The sequence below is a fragment of the Aspergillus piperis genome (assembly GCF_003184755.1).
Source record: "Aspergillus piperis CBS 112811 unplaced genomic scaffold BO85scaffold_23, whole genome shotgun sequence".
In the NCBI taxonomy this organism is placed as follows: domain Eukaryota; kingdom Fungi; phylum Ascomycota; class Eurotiomycetes; order Eurotiales; family Aspergillaceae; genus Aspergillus; species Aspergillus piperis.
The window spans coordinates 471,400-491,957 of NW_020291613.1; the positions used below are offsets into that span (position 1 = coordinate 471,400).

Genomic DNA, 20,558 nt, shown 5'->3' on the forward strand with positions numbered 1-20,558 from the left:
GACTCATCTGATTCTGGCCGTTTCTATCATTGTACAAAGCAGTGGACTTATGCAAGGCCTCCAGCAAATCGGCCAAACCCGATGGCTGGAACTCGAAGGTCATGGGATTATGCCCACCGGATATCTATTAGAATGTCATTATCGTTTGTTCTAGGGGCCCGATTTTACTGAGCCCAGCAAAAAGCAACCTCAGGCTATCTGCAGTTACGTGCAGTGATAACCATACCAGATATGGACAAGACAGCTGCTCGGCCTAAACCATGCTGCTATATATCCTTAGTCATCGAAGGGATCAATTCGAGCGAAACTAACATATTTCTACTAACGTTAATACAGGAGAGAAGGAGTTATCAAACAATAATGCTGCATAGTTCTCGGCGATATCCCTTACTAAGGACTTGGAAGACAATAACCAATTAGATAGCGATTAGCGAGAAACAGAACACAGAAAGTAAAGGGAAAGGGACAAATGCAGGCTCATCCACGAATACAGGAGGGAGTTTCCTTCCGAGTCGGACCTGTCCGCTCCCTTGCCACGACTGCGGCTGATGACGATTCAAACGATTTGTGAACGATCTGCCCTTCGCCTCGGCTCGCCTTGCATTTTGGAAACATCTCGTTAGGCTAGGAAAAAGCATCCGTCGGAATTGATCTATTGGGGACATTATCGACATGGTCCCCATGAAAGGAGAACTTGACACGTCCTGAAGACGCCGAGTCTCATCGCTTGTGTTGAACAGCAGTGACTATGTAGAGTGATGCTGTGTGATGTGTGCAGTATATAAGCGAGCGTCATGACCTACAATCCCGAACCAGCATTTGTACACCAGCCTTTGCGTTCTGCCAGATTACAGTCGAGACCGGGGCCTGGGCCCAACCTGCATCATTTCCCAGCCCCATTCCATTAACACTCGCGCAAAGCCTCTGATCTCGTCCGGCCTGTTATCCGCATGTAGCATCAAGCGGACGCGCTCCTCCTCCTTCGGGACGACGGGATATCGGACTGCATGGGTGCGGAACCTGTATTCCTGCAGTCTCTGCTGTAATTTGTGGCACTGTCCTTGCTCAGTGATGATGGGGATGATGGCCACGAACACCTCATCGTTCTTCGTCTGCTCAATGGAGGGGAATTTTAGAACCCCAGAGTTTGATAGAGCCTGCCGCCTTGGATGCATGAGGATGCACTGGTGGAAGATTCTGATGTTTGCGCGGAGCCTCTGGCGGCGCTATTCATAGTGACCACTGATTAGACTTGGATATACATTGGAGGGTTTGATCACTACTGTTCTTACCTGCTCCCCGTCTGTGCTGCTGAGGGTGGCGATCGAAGCTCTGATGGCGGCGATTGTGGGGAAGGAAGGCCCAGTCGAGTACACCAGGCCTCGTGCGAAGTTGGCCATGTATTCTTTGGTCAAAGGATCGCAAATAACTACACCTAGTGCACGTTAAGCTAGCCATTGACGGAGCCAGAGATTGAAGGGCACATACCACCCAAAGCACCAGGGCCTTTGCCAAAGCTCTGCATCGAAATAATGGGTTCCTTCTCCAGTCCCAAGTGACATATGTATCCTGAGCCGTTGGGTCCAACAATACCCGTCGAGTGAGCCTCATCAACTATGAGCACGCCATTGCCAGCCGGTAGAGAACTTCTGACATGCGAAAGAATCTCCGGGATGGGCGAGATATCGCCTTCCATACTGTAAAACGACTCCAGAGCAATGAACACCGTTCTTCTCCCGCAGCTAATATCGGCCGAGCCGAGCTTAACCTCTTCAAGCACATCGTCTAGCGACTGGAGATCATTATGTGCAAACACTTTCACGATGGACGCACGGCCATAGCGGATTCCGTCACGAATGCTTGCGTGGGCCATGAAGTCGTGGATAATGGCATCCCCTGGTTGAGGCAAGGTGCTGTATATGCCAACGTTGGCTTCGTATCCTGAGTTGAAGAACACGGCCTCTTTGCCGTGGTGGAAGTCGGCTAGCAGTCTCTCCAATTTCGTGACCTCGTTGGTGGAACCCCCGAGGCATCGGCTCGCGCCAGCTCCGATAACGAAATCAGTACTCTTTCTCAATTCTCCGTGGAAGATTTCGTGCATGGAGGGACTGGATCGGAGACCTAGTGTGTCGTTGGACCCGAAGTCAACCATGCCCATTTCGGTGGCAGGAGGGCTCATTTCAAAGTATTGGCCTTGCTGTCGTCGCTTGGCGATGCCCGACTGCAGGGCCGCAGTCAATGAGGGCGGGAGCTGCATCGCGTGAGTTCAGGGATAGAGTTTCTTCCACTGATTCGCAGGAAGGTTAAGCCAAGCGTGAAAGGGCGGTTGATTTCTCGATGAAGTTTGTCGGCGAGACTTTATAAGTCAAATCATGGAAGACTGGGACTTGTTCCTATCCATGGTAATGTGTGTTCTTGCTGTCCTTAAAGCACGTCGATCTGGACACACAAAACGACACTGGCTGGCATATGGTGGGTAGCACCCAGTGTGCATCTTGAATAGGAAATGCTCAAAGCCATGAGTGTCAAACGTCCGGCCGACGCTTGCGGGATAGGACCCAAACCCTAGTTTCCGCTTCCCAATGTAGTCCATTCGCAATACGGGGTACAGGTGGCATGGACAGCAAATGAAAAACTTGTCTGTCAGTCCTTGGTCAAACTTTGAATGGAATGCTATGATATCAATGATTCCTCTTTTTAACAATATAGACACATGACATGTCGATCTAGCCATCAGATCCACTCATCTGACGAAGATCATGCATATGCATTGACTCACGTCTGAGATCAGACTATACGCAATGATCAATTGATTGCCATGCTCCTTTGGACGGCCCTTGTCTTCTTGTCACTCTGTACTGGATCTCTCGTTTCTCTTGTGGAGTAAACCTTCATTGATCAGCATGCGCGGGCCAGTAGATTGCCAGAAGAACGGCCTTCGTGACGAGTTGAAAGTCAAAAGTTCGTCCACCTGCTGGATCCGGCGAGTTGCAGTGACTTCTTGTCGACTACATTACCTTATCGCCACCAGTGATGATCTCAGTCACCCGTCGTCCACGCATGGGACGGCAATCAGGTCGCTGTCGTTCCGAACATGGCAGTTGGCCGCGGAATCGTGAGGTTGATGTTGGACTGCCGTGGAACTAAAACCCCGAGCGACTTCAGCGGAGTACGTATTGAACGGCGATGTTGTTTGGAGGGTACCGTGGATTTATGATAAGTACTTGCCTTGCTGCTTTCCTGTTTGCCCACAGGAAGAAACCACAAATGAAAGCATCGAGACATTTGATTGCCAATCAATACATATTTCATCAAACCCTCCATTTGCATGTAGCCGCTCAGTTCAGATACCGTCCCTTTATACTGAACTGGACCCAAGTCTCCGCTAAGACAAGAGTGCAATTCGAACGGTGGAGTCCACAATGGTTTGCTATACCATGATGGAAAGAGTTCTGGCGCAACATGCTCAAGAGCATCCAGACGCTATGGCCGTGCTGGACGGGCCTCAAGCCCTCACGTATGGGCAACTGCTAGCCCGTGCCACATGTCTGGCGGACAGGCTTCAGCTGAAAGACAAGGTTGAGGCGGAAGAGCCCGTCGGTATTCTCCTCAGCCCTGGCCTGAGTCAAGTGGTGGCCCAAGTGGCCGTCCGTCTCGTCGGTGCAACATGCGTCCCTCTCGATCCGAAACAGCCCCAAAAGCGGATCTGTGAATTGCTACGTGATGTTGCCGTCAGACGAGTGATCGTTGAGGATCTGTGCACCGAGCGGTATGAAGGCTTCGACCTTCACCCGATGGAACACCTCGAACCCGCGCTATTCCGCCACGATAATCACTTGGTTACTCAGAAAGACTGTCCCCAGAAAGAGGATGGACGGAGTCACATCCTTTTCACATCGGGGTCCACGGGAAAGCCGAAGCCCGTCCAGATCCAGACAAGCAGCATCCTCCATTTGGCAATGGAGAACAACATGACTCCGCTGTCCTATACCGATCGCGTGACCGCATTCAACAATCCTGGGTTTGATCTGAGTCTGTTTGAAACGTGGGCCACGCTGATAGCTCGGGCGACTATCGTGGTCCTGCCCAAGGGAGTCGCAACCGACGCAAGCCGTCTTCTTGCCTTCTTGACTGAGACTCGAGCGAGCGTGATGATCATCCCAACGGCCCTCTTCAATGTTATTGCGTCGACAGCCCCCAATGCATTTCGTGCTTTGCGCCATGTGATAACAGCTGGCGAGGCGGCGAATCCACGAGCGCTGCGATCTGTTCTGGAGAAGGAACCTCCAGAAAACCTGTGGAATGGATACGGTCCTACTGAGGGGACTACCCTGACAACCTTGTACAGGGTAACCTTGCCGGATTGCCTGGAAGACCGCATCAGCATTGGCCAGCCTATAGGAAAAGCCATTGTTTATTTGCTAGACGATAACCTGGAGCCTATCGAGGAAAGCGGCATCCATGGCGAAATATGCATTGGCGGACCGGGAAAGTCAGCTGGTTATCTCCACAGAAAACGTGAGAATGAGGAAAGATTTGTCCAAATACTTAATCCACACCGGTACACAAAAGGCACAGGCATAACTGACAGCACGACTGACGCTGGTAGTTCAATTGTCGAACTGTATCGTACTGGTGACATTGGCCAGTGGCGACGGGATAAACCAGGATTCTTGGACTACATCGGCCGTCGCGATACACAGGTCAAGCATCAAGGATTTCTCGTCGAACTCGAGGAAATTTCGCGGATTATGGAGTCAAGCCCACTCGTGGAATCGTGTGTGGTCATACAACGACCACCCTTGTCGGTTCTCCACTCGTCTATCTTGATCGCGTATATCATCCCCAGTGGCGGGAATAAGCAGAGTCAAGACGCCATCCTTCGATTTGCACAGGCCACCCTGCCATCCTACATGATCCCGGAGCGATTCGAACTAGTCACAACCTTTCCCTTGACGGCCAATGGAAAGGTCGACCGCCAGGCTCTTCTGGACAGTTATGCACAGGGCCCACGTAAAGGCGAGGCTGGAAGGAAGCGGAGGGTCGTTAATGACACAAGCATCAGCCCCAATGACACGGACACGAGGTCAGTTCTAGCGAAAATATGGGAGGAGCTACTCCAAGTGTCCCACCCCACGCCTGAGCAAGATTTCTTTCTTTTAGGTGCCTCGTCCATTCAGGCGGCGGCTCTGATAGCACTCATACAACATCGGCTGGAGCGCCTAATTACCATGGATGAACTACATACGCATGCCCGTTTCTCAAGCTTGTGTGATCTTCTTGACACTGGGCAGGCGCCCGGGGACGATAGATACAAGAACGCCCCAGATTATACGAGTATTTGGGCGAACGACGTTGATATTGTCAATGACATTCCACTCGCTCCGGACTGGGAGTCGGCAGCGGAAGGGCGAGCTTTCCTCACTGGTGCGACTGGATTTGTGGGAGCGCATATCCTCCGCCGACTCATTGAGAGGTCGGGTGTGAAGCAGGTCGCGTGTATTGCTCGAGCTAGAGACGGTCAGAGCGCCGCTGCTAGAGTGCAGAAGGCCATGGAGAAATACGATCTGTTTCCCGAGTCATTGGAGCTCTCCCAGAAAATTTTGGTTCTGGAGGGAGACATTAGCGACGAGAAGCTTGGGCTTGGACCAACGCAATTCAATTGGCTGGTTGATTGGGCCAGTGTGATCTTCCACGTTGCGGCCAAGGTCAACTTCTGCGAGTCGTACCAGGAACACCACCGCGACAACGTCATAGGGACACGGAACGTTTTGAACGCTGCAGCGCTCGGGCGCCGCAAGGCGTTCCATTACATGTCGAGTATCGATGTCTTCGGTCCGTCGGGCATGATTCTAGGCACGCGAAGCATCCCCGAAGACAGTCCCCTGATAAAGCACTTGCCTGCCTTGCGATACGACCTCGGGTACGGGCAGAGCCAGTGGACCGCCGAGGCGATGGTGCGCCGTATGCAGGAAAAGGGCCTCCCGATCGCCATCTACCGTCCTGGCTTTATCATCGGAGATAGCGTCACTGGCGCCAGTAACCCTGATGACTTTATTACGCGATGGATTGTCGGGTGCATGGAGATGGGGACCTTCCCGCGAATAGTTGACATGCGATTTGAGTATTGCACGATCGACTTTGTCTGCTCCTCGGTGCTCCAAATTGCTTCGGAGAACAAGAATCTTGGTCAAGCCTACCACATTCTGTCCCCCGACCGGACCAAGTCCCTAACCGTTGAGGATACCATCATTCTCCTCCACGAAGCCGGGTATCCCGTGCGAATGATCAATTACTCCGACTGGGTGGAGCAGGCAGTCAAGTCGGGTACGTCGGAAGGCGCACTCGCGCCGCTGATGCCCCTCCTACAGGAGCGAGTGCTTGGAGAACTGACGCGCTGGGAGTGTGCTCAGTTTTCGCCAGTATATGAATGCACGAATACTGTTCGTGCCCTTGCCGGTTGCCCTGAAGCACAGTATAAACCATTTACCATCGATGTCTTGAGACGCAGCATGGCATTCTGGAAGCGGAAAGGATTCTATGATGTGTAGAATCGGTTAGGATGGTGAGAGCGTGAAGTGATGAAACACATGGCTACGTAGTAGTAGATAGGCCGTTTCCCGTCCTCATGGATCAGGCACATACACTAAACCTCTTTTAGTAATAACCAACCAGCGGTAATCTGTAACCAACTATTTGTGCCGACCGGAAACGATCCAAATCAGTTCTTTGATGGTGGGATGCCCTTCTTTCTTCCAATAGGATATGTCTGATAGTCAGAACAGAGAAAAAGAAAGCATATCATGACTATCTTGCAGATATGAATCCACAGAGGGAAGTACTAGTCACTTCCACGCAGAACTCTAAGATGAACAACGATTACTAGATAACCAAGTATTTATCATGGTCTGTTCATCATCACCATAGTATATGCCGATGCCTAAGTGACATTTATCTTTCTACAGTACCCTCTTTCATAGTTAACTGCTAGTTTATACTTAGAGTTGACTCTGGAAGGGCGCATTAGTCATCCACCGTTTCTTATCGCCGCACATCCAACCAACCGGGCCAGATCGTCGAGCTGCCGGCGCGCAGTTGCACAGACTCGCTATCTCTTCCTTTTTACTTAACCCCCCTCCAGCATTGTCCAATCATTCCGTCCAGATCATCTCCTCTTATCATCCTCCGTCGGTTTCCATTCATTCTATGCTCATTGCTTTACCCCGTACAAACCCCCTCCCCGGTTCCATCTTCTACCCAGAGCAATCCGTCGCCTCCACTTGCGGGTCATTTCGTCAACCCATTCCTGCACGTCGCGGGGTAGTCTAATTCTTTTTGTGGTTCGATCTCGGCTTGACTGACTGGACTGATCTGTGAGTCGCCCAACATGCATCTCTCGACTTCCTGACATCCTCCGATTGCCGATTGCGCAACACCTCCATCCTTCCTCTGCACTAGCTCCTTCTGCGACTTTGCCAATAGTACCGTCCTAGCTCCTGCGCGCTTGCCTAACTAATGCCTCTACCACGGCCTCAGATTCGCTCTTTTGCTGTCGAGCTTATGCCGGTACCCTCGACCCGCGCTTCCCCTCCACCCATTTTGTGCAGGGGCCTTCTGGGTTCCCTCTCCAGTAGCCCGACCCGCTCTTTCCCCCCTCGAGAAGCATGCTTCGCCCTGTTTTGACGCTTTCTCCGAACACTTCTGGGTGGACCTGACAGCGATGGAAGACAGCTCCGCGGAGAAGTCGCAAGAGATGGACGCTACGCCCACCTTGACAGGCTCTCGAGGGAAAGCTCCGACCAGAGCTCAAGCTACAAAATCGGACAATGGCCCGGCTTCGAAAAGACGTTGTGTCAGTACGGCGTGTATCGCCTGCCGCAGGAGGAAATCCAAGGTACGACCGACCCTACCGCTGTACATGCTCTTTGTAGCTGATGGTGTGGTCTAGTGCGATGGAAATCTACCGAGTTGCGCAGCCTGTTCCTCTGTCTATCACACAGCCTGTATAGTACTGCCTTTCATGCTCCTCTCAAAAGATAGAGGCTCACAATACCCTAGGCGTCTACGATCCGAATTCCGACCATCGCAGGAAAGGTGTTTATAAGAAGGATACCGACGCGTTGAGAACGAAAAACACTACATTGTTGACGTTGATACAAGCCTTATTGAACTACGAAGAGGAGGATGCATTCGACTTGGTTCGCCAGATTCGGTCCTGCGATAATCTCGAAGATGTCGCACAATCGATCCTCGGCCAAGGGAGAGGTTCCACGGCAGGCCCTGAGGACACAGTAGCTAGCGGAGATGAAGCCCTAACGCAAACTGACCAGTTCGAGTCGGAGTTAGCAGGGAAGATGAGTGAGCTTGTTTTGGACGGCTCCCGCAAGTTCATTGGCGGCACCTCGAACCTCATCTTTCTGCCTCCCGGGTCGGAGCTGAATGAATTTAGATCATCTTTAGGTGCCCAGGAATTGGATCAGGGCCATGGTGATTATTCCGTCACACGGTGGACCCGTGTTACTCAGGATGAGAGACTGATCAGTCATCTCATGACAATGTACTTTACCTGGCATTACCCGTTCTTCACGACCCTTTCTAAGGATTTATTTTATCGGGACTATATACGCGGGGTGCCCAGCCAGTATTGCTCGACTTTGCTCGTCAATGCAATGCTAGCTCTGGGTTGTCATTTCAGCTCCTGGGAAGGCGCTCGGGAGGATCCAGAGAATTCTGCCACGGCGGGCGATCATTTCTTCAAAGAGGCCAAAAGGCTATTTTTCGAGAACGATGAACACGCGAACGCAAAGCTATGCACCGTACAAGCGCTGGCTCTGCTGTCGGTGCGTGAGGCGGGTTGTGGCCGCGAGAGCAAGGGCTGGGTCTACAGTGGGATGAGCTTTCGGATGGCCTTCGATTTGGGCCTCAACTTTGACTCGACCAGCCTCGGGGCGCGGGATCTGGGCGAAGAAGAAGTGGATGCACGCCGGATAACATTCTGGGGTTGCTTTCTGTTCGATAAGTATGTGACCATACAGTCTCTTAGGGGATCTTTGATGTGATCTAACATTCGCAGGTGCTGGTCTAATTACCTCGGTCGCCAGCCCCAGTTGGCGGGATCTAGCATTAGCGTCCCGAAAGTGGATATATTGCCTAACGAGGAAGCTGAATTATGGTCCCCATACATGGATACGGGAGTAGGTCGTGAGCACACTCAACCGTCGCGGATCCGAGCCGTTGCCTCTCAGATCTTCCGGCTGTGCGAGATCAATGGCGACCTGCTTGTATTCTTCTACGACCCGACTCCGAAGGAGAAACCCACCACTAAGCAGGCAGAACTCAAGAAACTCAGCGATCTGCATACAAGGCTTGAAGCCTGGAAGAAGGATCTACCAAAGGAACTCAGACCACAAGAGGGCCAGCTTCCTCAGGCACTTCTAATGCAGTAAGTTTCATCGTGATGGCTGCTGTCGCATCAAGCTGTATCACTGACAGACCAAAAGTATGTTCTACCAGCTCCTTCTCATACACCTTTATCGACCTTTCCTCAAATACTCCAAAGTCAATTCTCCGCTTCCCCAACATGTGTCTCCCCGGAAATTGTGCACACAGGCTGCTTCTGCAATCTCAAAGTTGCTGAGGATGTACAAACGGACCTACGGGTTCAAGCAAATATGCAACATTGCAGTCTACATTGCCCATACCGCGTTGACTGTACATCTTCTCAATCTTCCAGAGAAGAATGCTCAGCGAGACGTCATTCATGGCCTGCGGCATCTCGAAGAGATGGGTGAGAGTTGGCTCTGCGCACGGCGCACCCTTAGGATTCTAGAGATTTCTGCCAACAAGTGGCATGTCGAACTGCCGGCAGAGGCTACAGCCACTTTCGAACAAACACATGCCAAATGGGGATCCTGGGGCTCATGGGATCAAGCGATATCTCCTCCGCCTTCCGAGGAGTCACCGCCAGCTCCAACCATGCATTATCCGGTTGCAGATCCAAGCAGTGCCCTTTATCCACAGGCTGGGAGACCGATGGGTTCACATGAGCATGGCGGTCCTGTGATGCAGTCGCCACCCACTTCGGTGGGGTCCACGGGATTTTCACACACAACGGGACCTCCAATACCACCTTCTGTGTCGGCTGTGCGTGCAGCGCAGCGGTCATTGAACGTCCAGCTTGCGCAGGGCGCTACCCGGCTTCCTGAGCCTACGTATCTCCGGCCCGTAACCAACGCCTATAATCAGTTCCAGCCCGTTCCGGTGGCCCAGCAGGAGGTCTGGTATGCCCCGGACGAAGAACAGATCCGCGCATTCACCACTGGGCAGAACATTCCTGCAACCACGACATCGTCTCCTGTAACACCCTTTGATGGGCCGGAAAATCTAGTAGAAGAGAGCCAAGACTGGTGGTCTCGTGAATCGAGCGCCATGACCTTTGGAATGGACCATTGGGTGCCAGGATGGAACCCTGGTATGACTGGGAGAGAACCCGACATGCGGTTCGGAAACCATTACGCCAACGTTGGGCAGACATCGGGAGCCGAGAACAGCTCTCGACCAACCCCAACGATGAGGTTTGGGGTTGGAGCCCCTCCAGGGAGTGCCAATCCAGAGCAGCATCCAGGAATGCCTGGCTACAGTGGCGTGTGATTGCTGGGACAATCAAAAGGTGATAATTCCGTTGCAGTCCTTGGCAACGCAAGTTGCACCCCGCGGTGCCTTGAGATAAAGAAAAATAATTACGATGTTACGATAAGTTTGGCATATGTGCCTGAACTAATGTTTGTTTTGTGCTATCTGCTTCGCCTTTCTTGGATGTCTGGATCATCCTTGGATGCTGGCATTCGGGTTCCATTTCAGGCTTCTTGTATAGTTCATATGAAGATGGACACCATACCATACCCTTTCGGGCGATTTATTAGATATCGATTCAAACAGTATAATGGAAAAAAATCACTACAAGAGGATCGGCCTTGACCCTACCTATCGCTAACATCGGCTCCCCTCCTCGCATTTCAAGAACCCCTCACTAGCTCGCCCCGGAGGCAGCAGGGCAATCAAGTAGTGATCGCGGATGCCCAAACCCAACTACCATGAAAACCCGAAATATACAAACCTACCCATCAACTACCTAAACCAGAGTAAGTGTAAAGTGTAAACAGAGCCTTGGTCAAATGAATTCGGTCAACCCCGACCATACACAAAAAAAGATACAAACAAACAGTAACAAAAGGCAATCGTGACCCAAATGCTAGCAGTCATGGATGATGCAGATACACACACACACACACACACACATACAAAGCCCGTCCGTCGTTCATTTGCCCGAAATAAAGAAACACAACACAACAGTACATAGGAAGAAAGAGATCAAGAAAGTTAAAAGCTTCAAATTCTGTATGTGAAATGCAAGAAAGCATGCGTGTATCATCGTGTTAAGTGTCCAGTAAACGGCTGTACCAACCAACGACAAAACAACTACGACTGAAGTATCATAGTTGATAGGAAGATGATGATAAGAAGTAAGGGGAAAGACAAGTCATGTTCATGCACAGGCCGGCCTATATAAAGGGGATAGAAGATGCGAGGATGTTGGAAGGACAAGGCGGTAGGAAGACGGCTGGGATACAGACACAGACAGGACAGAGACGCATAAGCAGAACAGATGTAGATAAGATAAAGGGCATAACAAAATGCATTCGTTCATACGGCAAATGGTATCACAGGAAATAATCAGCAACAGGCTTCTTAGCAGGCATGCCTCTGGTATCCTGCGCCGCGGCCTCAAACACCCTATACCGTCTCCCGGGACTGCGGACGGCTGGTTTATTGGTCGATCCCAGTATACCGTTACTCCTTCCATAGTCGCCATTGCTTCTGGCGACGGTGCCACCGTTGCTTGTATCTTCGCCTAGTTCCAGGATAGCGGCGACGTTGCCGCACCGGTAGCAGTAGTTGGGGGCGGACCAGACTGTTACGATCCCGCCGTCGAACATCTCCTTGTAACCTTCCATGACGAGTTGATGCGCGCGCGCGATCAGTGATAGGTCGTTTCGGTAGTTGAAGCGTTTGACGATGTCGCCGCCGAAGAGGAACCCCGCGCCGCGGGGACTGAGACCCCAGCCGTCGATCTCGTCGGGGTCGGACCAGAGCAGGTCGCACATGGCGCCTTCGTGTGGCACTTCCTGTTTTCGGTCAATCAGGCGGATTTTGTCGACTGTGTCGATGGCTGGGGAGAGGCCGCCGTGCACGCAGAGCACGGCTCCGGTGCGGCTGCCGTAGCTCCCGCCGGCGTCGCCGGAGGCGCTTGTACCGGCAGCGCCGGAGCGGAAGGGGGCTTGGTTGGATGTGGCGGATATGTCGCGGGGTGGGGAGATGGATGATGGGTCGGAGGAGTGTTGTGGGCGGGGGCGATAGGTGCTCATGGTGACTTCGCCTCTGGAGTTGAGGATTTCGGTCTCGAGTTCGTCATCGATCGGCATGGTGGATTGGGTGGTATCCATGCTGGGGCCGGTGGGCTCGAGCTCTGAGCTGGCGCCTAAGACGAGGGCCCCAAGCGCAAGGTAATCGAAGACCTCGCAGCAGTATCGCCAGACGTTGGCGCTGCCGTATTTGCGGATGCACTCATCGTAGAAGCCGTAGACGGTGGTGATTTGGCGCGATTCGTGGTTGCCACGTATCAAGGTGATGCGATCGGGGTATCGGACTTTGAGGCAGAGAAGGAGGAGGAAGGATTCGAGGGAGTAGAATCCGCGATCGACGAAATCGCCCATGAATAGGTAGTTGGTGTCCGGGACGTCGCCGCCCACGCGGAACAGTTCCATCAAGTCATGGAACTGGCCATGGATGTCGCCACAGATTGTCACGGGCGCGTCAACGGAGACTACATTTCCTTCTTCGATTAGGAGCTCGCGCGCCTTGTAGCAGAGTTCGCGGACCTGGGCTTCGGGTATCAACCGACAAGCGCGTAATTGCGCGATAGCCCTACGCGACAAAAAGTGGGATGTTAGCTTATCGTGGTCTCAGGGGGAGAGGGTAAGAGGGGTGGGAAGGGAGGGAATACCGGTCAAGGTCGCTCATGGTGCTCGAGCGCAGCAGGAGATAATCGGAATGAGCAACTGAGTTGGAGCAGGGAGCAGGGAGGGTGGGTCCTGACGGCAGAAGAATGGAGGAGGCACTTGAGTCAATGCCGATGGAAAGGGCGCAAGATGGATGAAGGAGGAAACCGCTAAGCGCAGAAAAACAGAACGCTCATTTTCTCGTCTAATGCAGTGCTCGACTGAAGCAGAGCGAGAACGGGCGAGATGGGAGGAGGGAGGAGAGGGGGCAGAAGAGTGGAGGCAGAGGTCAGAGGTGGGCGATGGCAGCTCAGGCGGTTTGAGTCCCTTCAGTTTCCAGTTTGCACCTCGCCGCTGTCTCTGATGGCCAATCATATGCAGTAAAGATAAGATTAGATCTGATCGCCAAGACTAGACCGAATTCATCCAGTTCGGGAAGTTTGTAGCCTGAATTTGCTGCCTCAGTTCGGTTCCCTTTCCAGTCTCCCCATCATAACTTCTCTCCCCTCCCCGGCTTCCCCGGTGGTCCTTCTATCGCGCCCCCAGCTATCCATTGGTGAGGCCATACCGTGATTGGGGCCTCCTGCCTTGCCTGTCTTTAATCCTTTGTGCTCTCGTCGCTACAAGGTTTGACTGGCCCTTTCTTTTCAATGGTTGTTATGCACTGAAACTGACCGATGTCCCCGACCTAGTCAACGCATCATCATTGTCACCGTCACCCTCCGCTCCGCATAATAATTCACCTTACTCCTCAATTGATCACATCCATCTTTCAACATGCCGCCGCATCTACATCCCCGGTCACGGTCAACGTCCTCCCTCTTCGCTGGGACGCTCCTGGCTTCCTTGGTCGTCGTCGGCCTACCACATGTCTTTCCCTGTCCCGCCCCGCGTCGCACATTCGCCGATTCCGAGATGATAATGTCGGCAGATGGGCAACCAATTCAGAGAATTCGCAGAAGACGTCGGAAAGACGAAGAACTTCTCAGCCAGGATGGCAATCCGCTCGCCCAGACGCAGCCGGCTGCTGATGAGGAGGTGTCTACGTTTCTACAATTAGAAGAAGAAGCACAGAGATTGGCCAAGGCAGGCCACGAGTGTCCAGTTCCCAAGCCGCGAGGAATTCTGGGCGAATTGCTGGGTTTTACGAGTAGTGGAGATATGCCGACATCGACGACGACACAGTCACAACGGGTTGGGGAGGGTCGGTAGCGGACAAAAGGAAAGCGGAAGGACTCAATTAAGGCTCAACTTGGCCTTGAGCATGTACAGCGTGAATGAGTTTTGGATTACACCATGAAATAGGCCATGAAGCAGTCGTGTTGGCTTCGACGGAGGTTGGCTTCGGAAATTTTCGGCCGGGCACAAGATCTGACCCATGGCAGCAATATACCCATCTTTGTATCGATAGTGTACCTACAACTACTGTCTACTATATGATTATGCATACGCGATTAAATACAACTGTCAATTGATGTACAATTCGCCTCAATTCTATGGTAACGAACCCACCTGTTCTGCAGACATGCGGCCGCGCGGACTTGTGTGTCCACGAACGCTAATCCCAAACGGGGCAGCTCTCATTGGCTCTCCGGCACGAAGAGGCCACCCGACATTTACAACTGTGAAAGAATGTAGTCTGAATCAACAACCACACGCAAGATGGACTGGATGCGCCTAATTCGCGATCTGTGTCTCAATCCCCGACACACAAAATGGATGGCTCCGCTTCTGGTCCTAGGCGACGCTTTTCTCTGCGCGCTGATTATCTGGAAAGTTCCCTGTAAGGCTAAAGCTAAGCTCCGTTCACGCCGTTTTGCGACAAGTTGAAGCAATGCCACTAACCTAGCCCCGTTGCTGTTACTCGCAGATACCGAGATTGACTGGACCACATATATGCAACAGATATCGCTCTATTTGTCCGGTGAACGCGATTACACTCTCATCAAAGGATCCACTGGTCCCCTTGTCTATCCGGCCGGTCATGTATACAGTTATACGTTCCTCTATCATCTCACCGATGAGGGGCGCGATATTTTCTTCGGTCAAATACTATTTGCTGTGCTCTACTTGATCACGCTGGTGGTTGTGCTGTGCTGTTATAAACAGTCGGGTGCTCCGCCGTATTTACTTCCGCTGCTGGTCCTTTCCAAGAGACTACATAGCGTTTATGTCCTGCGTCTGTTCAATGATGGCTTGGCGGCGTTGGCAATGTGGGTTGCCATTCTGCTATTCATGAATCGGAAGTGGACGGCTGCGGTCGCAGTGTGGTCTACTGGTGTGGCGATTAAGATGACCTTGTTGCTGCTGGCTCCGGCTATTGCCGTTGTCACGGTGCTTAGTCTGTCGCTTGGACCTAGTGTGAGACTGGGGGTTCTGGCCGTGCTTATCCAGGTAGGTCCCCGTGAGGCTGCAGAATTGGCCAAGGCCGAGTTGCGTGGAGACTAGTCTGACCTTGAGCTACAGGTTTTACTTGCTATACCGTTCCTACAAAACAACCCCGCAGGATATCTCTCGCGGGCGTTCGAGCTAACCAGACAGTTCATGTTCAAGTGGACAGTCAATTGGAGGTTTGTCGGCGAAGAACTATTCTTGTCCAAGAAATTTTCCCTGGCATTGCTGGCCATCCATATCGTGCTGCTGGGCGCCTTTGCCGTCACTGGTTGGTTAAGGCCCTCCGGATCTAGCTTGCCCGTAATCATCCAGAATCTGCTTGCGGGTCGACAGCGCACAGTATCTCTCTCCAGGCCCTACATCATGACCGTGATGCTATCGTCTCTCGCAGTTGGCTTGTTATGCGCAAGGTCCCTTCATTATCAATTCTTCGCCTATCTCTCCTGGGCGACACCCTTCCTCCTCTGGCGCGCAGGGTTTCATCCCATCTTGCTGTACCTCATCTGGGCTATGCAAGAGTGGGCTTGGAATGTATTCCCCAGCACCAACCTCAGTTCCGTTGTTGTTGTCCTCGCACTTGCTGCCCAGAGTTTCGGCGTCCTTGCGAATAGCGCCAGCGCCTTTGATAACATGCGTTCGAAACTTAGCGGTAAAGAGCATATCCAATAGAAGTGGCATCCAGCCAATATCGAGATCGGGCTGTGACAGGTGCATCGATAATCGCAATCGGTCTTGTACCCACGAGGAATAAATGAGAAGCGGTGAACAGGATTGCTCTGTTAAGTAGTCTATTGCCCATGCGACAAGGCCCCGACGCCTGAAGGTCAAATAAGATTCCAATCAAGCATCCGACTCATCTGAAGAAGGCATCTTGCCGACATTGGATTCATCCTCCTCGTCCGAGTCGTCCGCGACAACAACAGCTTGCTTGGCGAATTCCTTTGGCCTGCAAAGGGATCAGTAGTAGCTCCAGGCACTGCGATTGAAGTATCCACTCACCAGAATGGGGCTTTGCGCCACGCTTTCTCATCACGGACGATGTTGACAATCTCTCCCTTGAGCTTGTTGTCGCGGCCCTCGAGGGCATTGGCATCGATTACCACGTAGGAACCCCGCTTGATCCAGATGGTCGACCGGAAGCGGGCAGGGAGCTCCACCAAAACCGATTCCTTCGAGGGAAGTTCCACTGAGTAGATGTTGTTTCCGGTCGCCTTGATAGCCCGGGCGATCAGATGGCCCTGAGGCAGCTCATCCGGCGGGAACATGGTCTCTTCCGCCGTAGCGAGAACCTTGCGCCTAGGAGGACCCATATCGAAAGTACACACGAGTGGTTCAGTGGGAGGTTACGAAATTCTGACGTTGATTGAGTATTATGGAGACTGAAGAATGCGCGAGCAAAATGCGAAAACCGTCGACTGCGGAGGATTTTCTCGAAAGATGAAATTCGGGCGGTAGAAAATCCCCGGTGGGGAGTGTGGGTCCCCATCCGCTTCTTTGCCAGTCTCGCTCTCTCTCTCCCTCTTCCTTCCCCCGCCTTCTAGATCTCTTCCTCAAATACCTAGTGCCTTGCTCATGTTCAGTGGAAGCTCGAAAGAAAAGGTGATATTCAAGCCAGCTACACAGTGTATTACGAAATTCCTCGAAGCAGGGTCTTGCTTGCGAGTCAGGTCTCCTGCACAATGTCTGGGCAAAACCTGGCATCTAGACCACTTGACCTCGTGTTTTGGACACCTCTGCCGGCACTTGAAGTGGATGTATCATATCGTGAAACTTGCATGTGCCTGATTGGCTTCCGAATCCTATCTCTTTGATCTTTGCTTACTGGTGGGGTTTGCGGGGTGATTTTCCGCTGAAGCTAATTCACTTTCTTGGATATTAATAATGATCTCGACACGTCGGGGATCCCCAGAGCTCCCTGAAAGATTTCTCTTTCCTAGGATCCTCACAGTTTTCGTACTACATTTTCTTAGGAATTTCTTTACTGACTGGATACTCCGCTGAAGATGTCGTTCTCAGCCTTGGGTACTCTCGTGGACATCCAGAGTCCGCCGCTAATCACGAGTCCTGCAGCGGTGGTGCGCAAGGATAAGCAAGGGATTCCTCATGCTCCCTCAGACCATGAACTAGAGGGTCTCCGACGAGAACGCAGTCAACAGACCGCCGATATACCCTCTCAGCAGACACTGGGTTTGCAGACGCCGGTAAGCCCCGGGGAATTGGAAAGCCATCCCACTTCGCCGGGAGAGGAAGCTGTGGACTCCATTCCCGCAATACAGAGTCCGCCAATGACTAAATGGCGGCTGTTGAGTGCTTGCTTGATGAACTTCGCCGGGGGACTGAACGACAGCGCTCCTGGAGCCCTCATCCCCTACATGGAGAAAGACTACAATATCGGTTATGCTATCGTGTCGCTGATCTTTGTAACAAATGCGGTGGGGTTCATTCTTGCTGCCCCTTTGACCCAAATGCTGGAGCTAAAGCTCGGCCGGTCAAAGACCTATTCTTTGGCTACAAGCTTGACGACCGCTGGTTATGTCATCCTCGTCTGCAAGCCACCATTCCCTGCCGTTGTGGCCAGTTTTTTCCTACTAGGCCTCGGCATGGCTGTCAACCTAGCCCTGAATAATGTCTTTTGCGCGAACCTTGTGAACGGCACTGCAGCTCTGGGCGCTCTTCATGGTGCTTATGGCATCGGCGGCATCATAGGCCCGCTTGTGGCGACGGCATTGGCATCTCATGGGGTCCGATGGTCCTACTTCTACAGTATCAACCTGGCCATGTCGCTGATCAACATGGTGTTCTCCGCTTGGGCGTTCCGGAAATATGAGAAGGAACCCCCAACACAATTACTGACGGCGCTCCATCGAACCACTTCTCAGCAAACGCCTGGCCCAGTCCAGCCGGCCAGAACACACCTTCTGAAGCAAGCACTGAAGAGTCGACCCACTCTACTTGGAGCTCTGTTCATCTTCGCCTACCAAGGTGCGGAAGTCTCCATTTCCGGCTGGCTGGTCTCGTTCCTTATTAACTATCGTCATGGGGACCCCTCACGGGTTGGCTACGTTAGTGCCGGGTTTTGGGCTGGCATTACCGTTGGACGGTTTGTCCTATCGCATCCCGCCCACCTAGTCGGGGAGAAGCTATCTGTCATCCTACTGGTGCTCGGATCAGTTGCCTTTCAGCTCATGACTTGGCTCATTCCCAACATCATCGGGGACGCCGTGGCCGTAGCCGTAGTGGGTCTACTACTGGGACCAGTGTATCCTTGCGCCACGGTAGTGTTCAGCAAGCTACTGCCGCGCTCAATGCAGACATCTAGTCTGAGCATTATCAGTGCCATGGGCAGTAGCGGGGGAGCAGTGTCACCATTCTTCACCGGTCTGCTGGCCCAAACAGTGAGCACGTACGTCTTGCATCCGATATGCATTGGATTGTACGGCGTAATGCTTATGGGGTGGCTGTCCCTTCCTCGTATCTCGAAGAGATCCGAGTAAACCGGTCCGCCATCCTGCAGGGTGCAGTCACAATTTGTCATCTGGCGTCACGCTTGATGTCGATACTTCATCGTAGTGTGCTTTTGCCCCTTCGCTTCTGATTTCCGTACCGTATGTCCTCCCTACTTCTCGGATATGTGTTCACTTTTTTTCCTTGTTATTCGGGGTTGTTCAGCTGTTGCCTTTCCCATTTTCTTTTCGCGGTCTTCAGGTGTCTCTCTAGGTGCATATGTCTCCCCAATCGCAGGACTCCAAGCTAGTAAGGCAGCCATGGACGGATGATCCGACGGCACATGACCTGCAAGCAGCGTGGTGCAGACATGGAAGTGGGTTGAAAAGCAAGGGGCACTAGAATCGCCCCAGCAAACCCCTCATCCAGGCGACAGGAGGAGGGGAAGGAAGGGTGGACCTCGACCCTTTTGTAGACGTCATTCACGGGGACTGTGGCTGTGGGTTTAAGGGGATCATAGATCTCGGATGCCAAGTGGGAGTCAATACTTTTGATGGGGGAGGATCCCAGCAGCAGCCATGGAAACAAACTGTTTAGTGCCTTTTTGCCTTTTTTTAGTTAACAGAATTTTTCTTTTTTAGTATTATCGGCAGACGCAGGGTGAGAGGAAACGGTCAAGAAGTGGACACCCGAAGTGCCGGCACAAGAGGAAGGAGAATCGGGCCAATTCCATCAACACCACGGCAGAGATGGTAGGAGAGAGGACCGAAAGACAGGGAACACAACGTTATAGTTTAACGGTAGTTTATCTCGCATCTCCGGCGAGAGAATCTCGGGTGATTGGGCCCGAATTACGTGCCTGGGCTGAAGAGTTACTGATGTTGGGGGTTGTTTTTGTTGTTCCTCTGGGCAAATATTCTCCGTGCGTGCAAGATGAAACAGATCATCCATGGATGGACCAGAGACCCTGTGCGGAACAAGCCCCAGTCCAGTCAGTCAGTCAGATCAGTTATCTAGTTAGTTACAGTAGTTGAAGAGGGAGAATAGATTTGATTGCATCATTCTTCCCGGCCGTGTCGTTGCCCCGATGGTCGATCCAGAGATCAGTCCATCAATTATGGGGACAGGAAAAGCAGTGCGGATTGACTTTTTGCCTGATCCCGTTACTAAGTCAGTCAGTCCATCACATTCCGAACCCGCGACTGCTTGCCTGAAGGAGAAAGAAGCGTGAATGTGAGTGAGTGTGAGTGAGTGACTATCGCGGGCGGTAAGAAAACAGAATGGATTGAATAGGAAAAAATAATAACATGCAGAACGAACCAGAGTTTATTCTTTTCTCTTCCTAACTTCTACTATTACTACTACCTCCCTATTTTTCTTTCTCTTCTTATTTCTATAGTGAAACCCTATACTTAACCTGGTACTGGGAGTTCACACCCGTTTTTATCTTTTTTTCCCACATTTCCACACGGCCTCAGCCACAGGTGGAATATTGGAACTCTGAGCCGTCAAGTTCATCGCCACGGGCCCAACTTTGTCTCACGTTTTCCGAGTGGCTTAAACCCTGGACTTTCTTGCCTTGCCTTGCTTGCCTTGGAGGAAGCTGACTTGACCTGACATCCCGTCGTCGCGATCGATCGGACTTCCCCCCCCCCCCCCCCC

General features: G+C 52.2%; 9 protein-coding genes across 9 annotated transcripts; 5 read left to right on the forward strand and 4 right to left on the reverse strand.

The window, feature by feature from the left end:
• Positions 1-285: 285 nt before the first annotated feature.
• On the reverse strand, positions 286-766 carry BO85DRAFT_155615 (uncharacterized protein). Its single transcript, XM_025654182.1, has one exon. The coding sequence runs from the start codon at positions 681-683 to the stop codon at positions 417-419; it is 267 nt and encodes an 88-aa protein (XP_025511533.1). The 5' UTR covers positions 684-766; the 3' UTR covers positions 286-416.
• On the reverse strand, positions 766-2,580 carry BO85DRAFT_155596 (aminotransferase class I/II-fold pyridoxal phosphate-dependent enzyme). Its single transcript, XM_025654181.1, has 3 exons — positions 1,489-2,580; positions 1,293-1,435; positions 766-1,226 (listed from the first exon to the last, which is right to left on the reverse strand). Exons 1-3 carry the CDS (start codon positions 2,255-2,257, stop codon positions 849-851), a joined length of 1,290 nt encoding a protein of 429 aa, XP_025511534.1. The 5' UTR covers positions 2,258-2,580; the 3' UTR covers positions 766-848.
• An 860-nt stretch (positions 2,581-3,440) lies between these two features.
• Positions 3,441-6,551, forward strand: BO85DRAFT_381396 (NRPS-like enzyme; the record flags this gene model as incomplete). Its single annotated transcript, XM_025656416.1, has 1 exon — positions 3,441-6,551. One exon carries the CDS (start codon positions 3,441-3,443, stop codon positions 6,549-6,551), a length of 3,111 nt encoding a protein of 1,036 aa, XP_025511535.1.
• Positions 6,552-7,720: 1,169 nt separating this feature from the next.
• Positions 7,721-10,650, forward strand: BO85DRAFT_442307 (putative C6 transcription factor (NirA); the record flags this gene model as incomplete). Its single annotated transcript, XM_025658830.1, has 5 exons — positions 7,721-7,894; positions 8,037-9,019; positions 9,074-9,442; positions 9,478-9,499; positions 9,631-10,650. The coding sequence occupies 5 exons, from the start codon at positions 7,721-7,723 to the stop codon at positions 10,648-10,650; spliced, it is 2,568 nt and encodes an 855-aa protein (XP_025511536.1).
• Positions 10,651-11,720: 1,070 nt separating this feature from the next.
• On the reverse strand, positions 11,721-13,080 carry BO85DRAFT_442308 (serine/threonine-protein phosphatase; the record flags this gene model as incomplete). The annotated part of the gene is made up of 2 exons (XM_025658831.1): positions 11,721-12,984; positions 13,064-13,080. 2 exons carry the CDS (start codon positions 13,078-13,080, stop codon positions 11,721-11,723), a joined length of 1,281 nt encoding a protein of 426 aa, XP_025511537.1.
• A 486-nt stretch (positions 13,081-13,566) lies between these two features.
• On the forward strand, positions 13,567-14,523 carry BO85DRAFT_405808 (uncharacterized protein). The gene is made up of 2 exons (XM_025657313.1): positions 13,567-13,685; positions 13,751-14,523. The coding sequence occupies exon 2, from the start codon at positions 13,836-13,838 to the stop codon at positions 14,268-14,270; it is 435 nt and encodes a 144-aa protein (XP_025511538.1). The 5' UTR covers positions 13,567-13,685; positions 13,751-13,835; the 3' UTR covers positions 14,271-14,523.
• A 181-nt stretch (positions 14,524-14,704) lies between these two features.
• alg3 (dolichyl-P-Man:Man(5)GlcNAc(2)-PP-dolichol alpha-1,3-mannosyltransferase) lies at positions 14,705-16,230 on the forward strand. Its single transcript, XM_025654183.1, has 3 exons — positions 14,705-14,841; positions 14,929-15,452; positions 15,525-16,230. Exons 1-3 carry the CDS (start codon positions 14,721-14,723, stop codon positions 16,119-16,121), a joined length of 1,242 nt encoding a protein of 413 aa, XP_025511539.1. The 5' UTR covers positions 14,705-14,720; the 3' UTR covers positions 16,122-16,230.
• On the reverse strand, positions 16,207-16,893 carry BO85DRAFT_155706 (putative eukaryotic translation initiation factor eIF1a-like protein). The gene is made up of 2 exons (XM_025654185.1): positions 16,452-16,893; positions 16,207-16,398 (listed from the first exon to the last, which is right to left on the reverse strand). The coding sequence occupies exons 1-2, from the start codon at positions 16,760-16,762 to the stop codon at positions 16,293-16,295; spliced, it is 417 nt and encodes a 138-aa protein (XP_025511540.1). The 5' UTR covers positions 16,763-16,893; the 3' UTR covers positions 16,207-16,292.
• A 411-nt stretch (positions 16,894-17,304) lies between these two features.
• On the forward strand, positions 17,305-19,296 carry BO85DRAFT_155691 (putative MFS efflux transporter). Its single transcript, XM_025654184.1, has one exon. It carries the CDS (start codon positions 17,456-17,458, stop codon positions 18,944-18,946), a length of 1,491 nt encoding a protein of 496 aa, XP_025511541.1. The 5' UTR covers positions 17,305-17,455; the 3' UTR covers positions 18,947-19,296.
• The last annotated feature ends 1,262 nt before the right edge of the window (positions 19,297-20,558 follow it).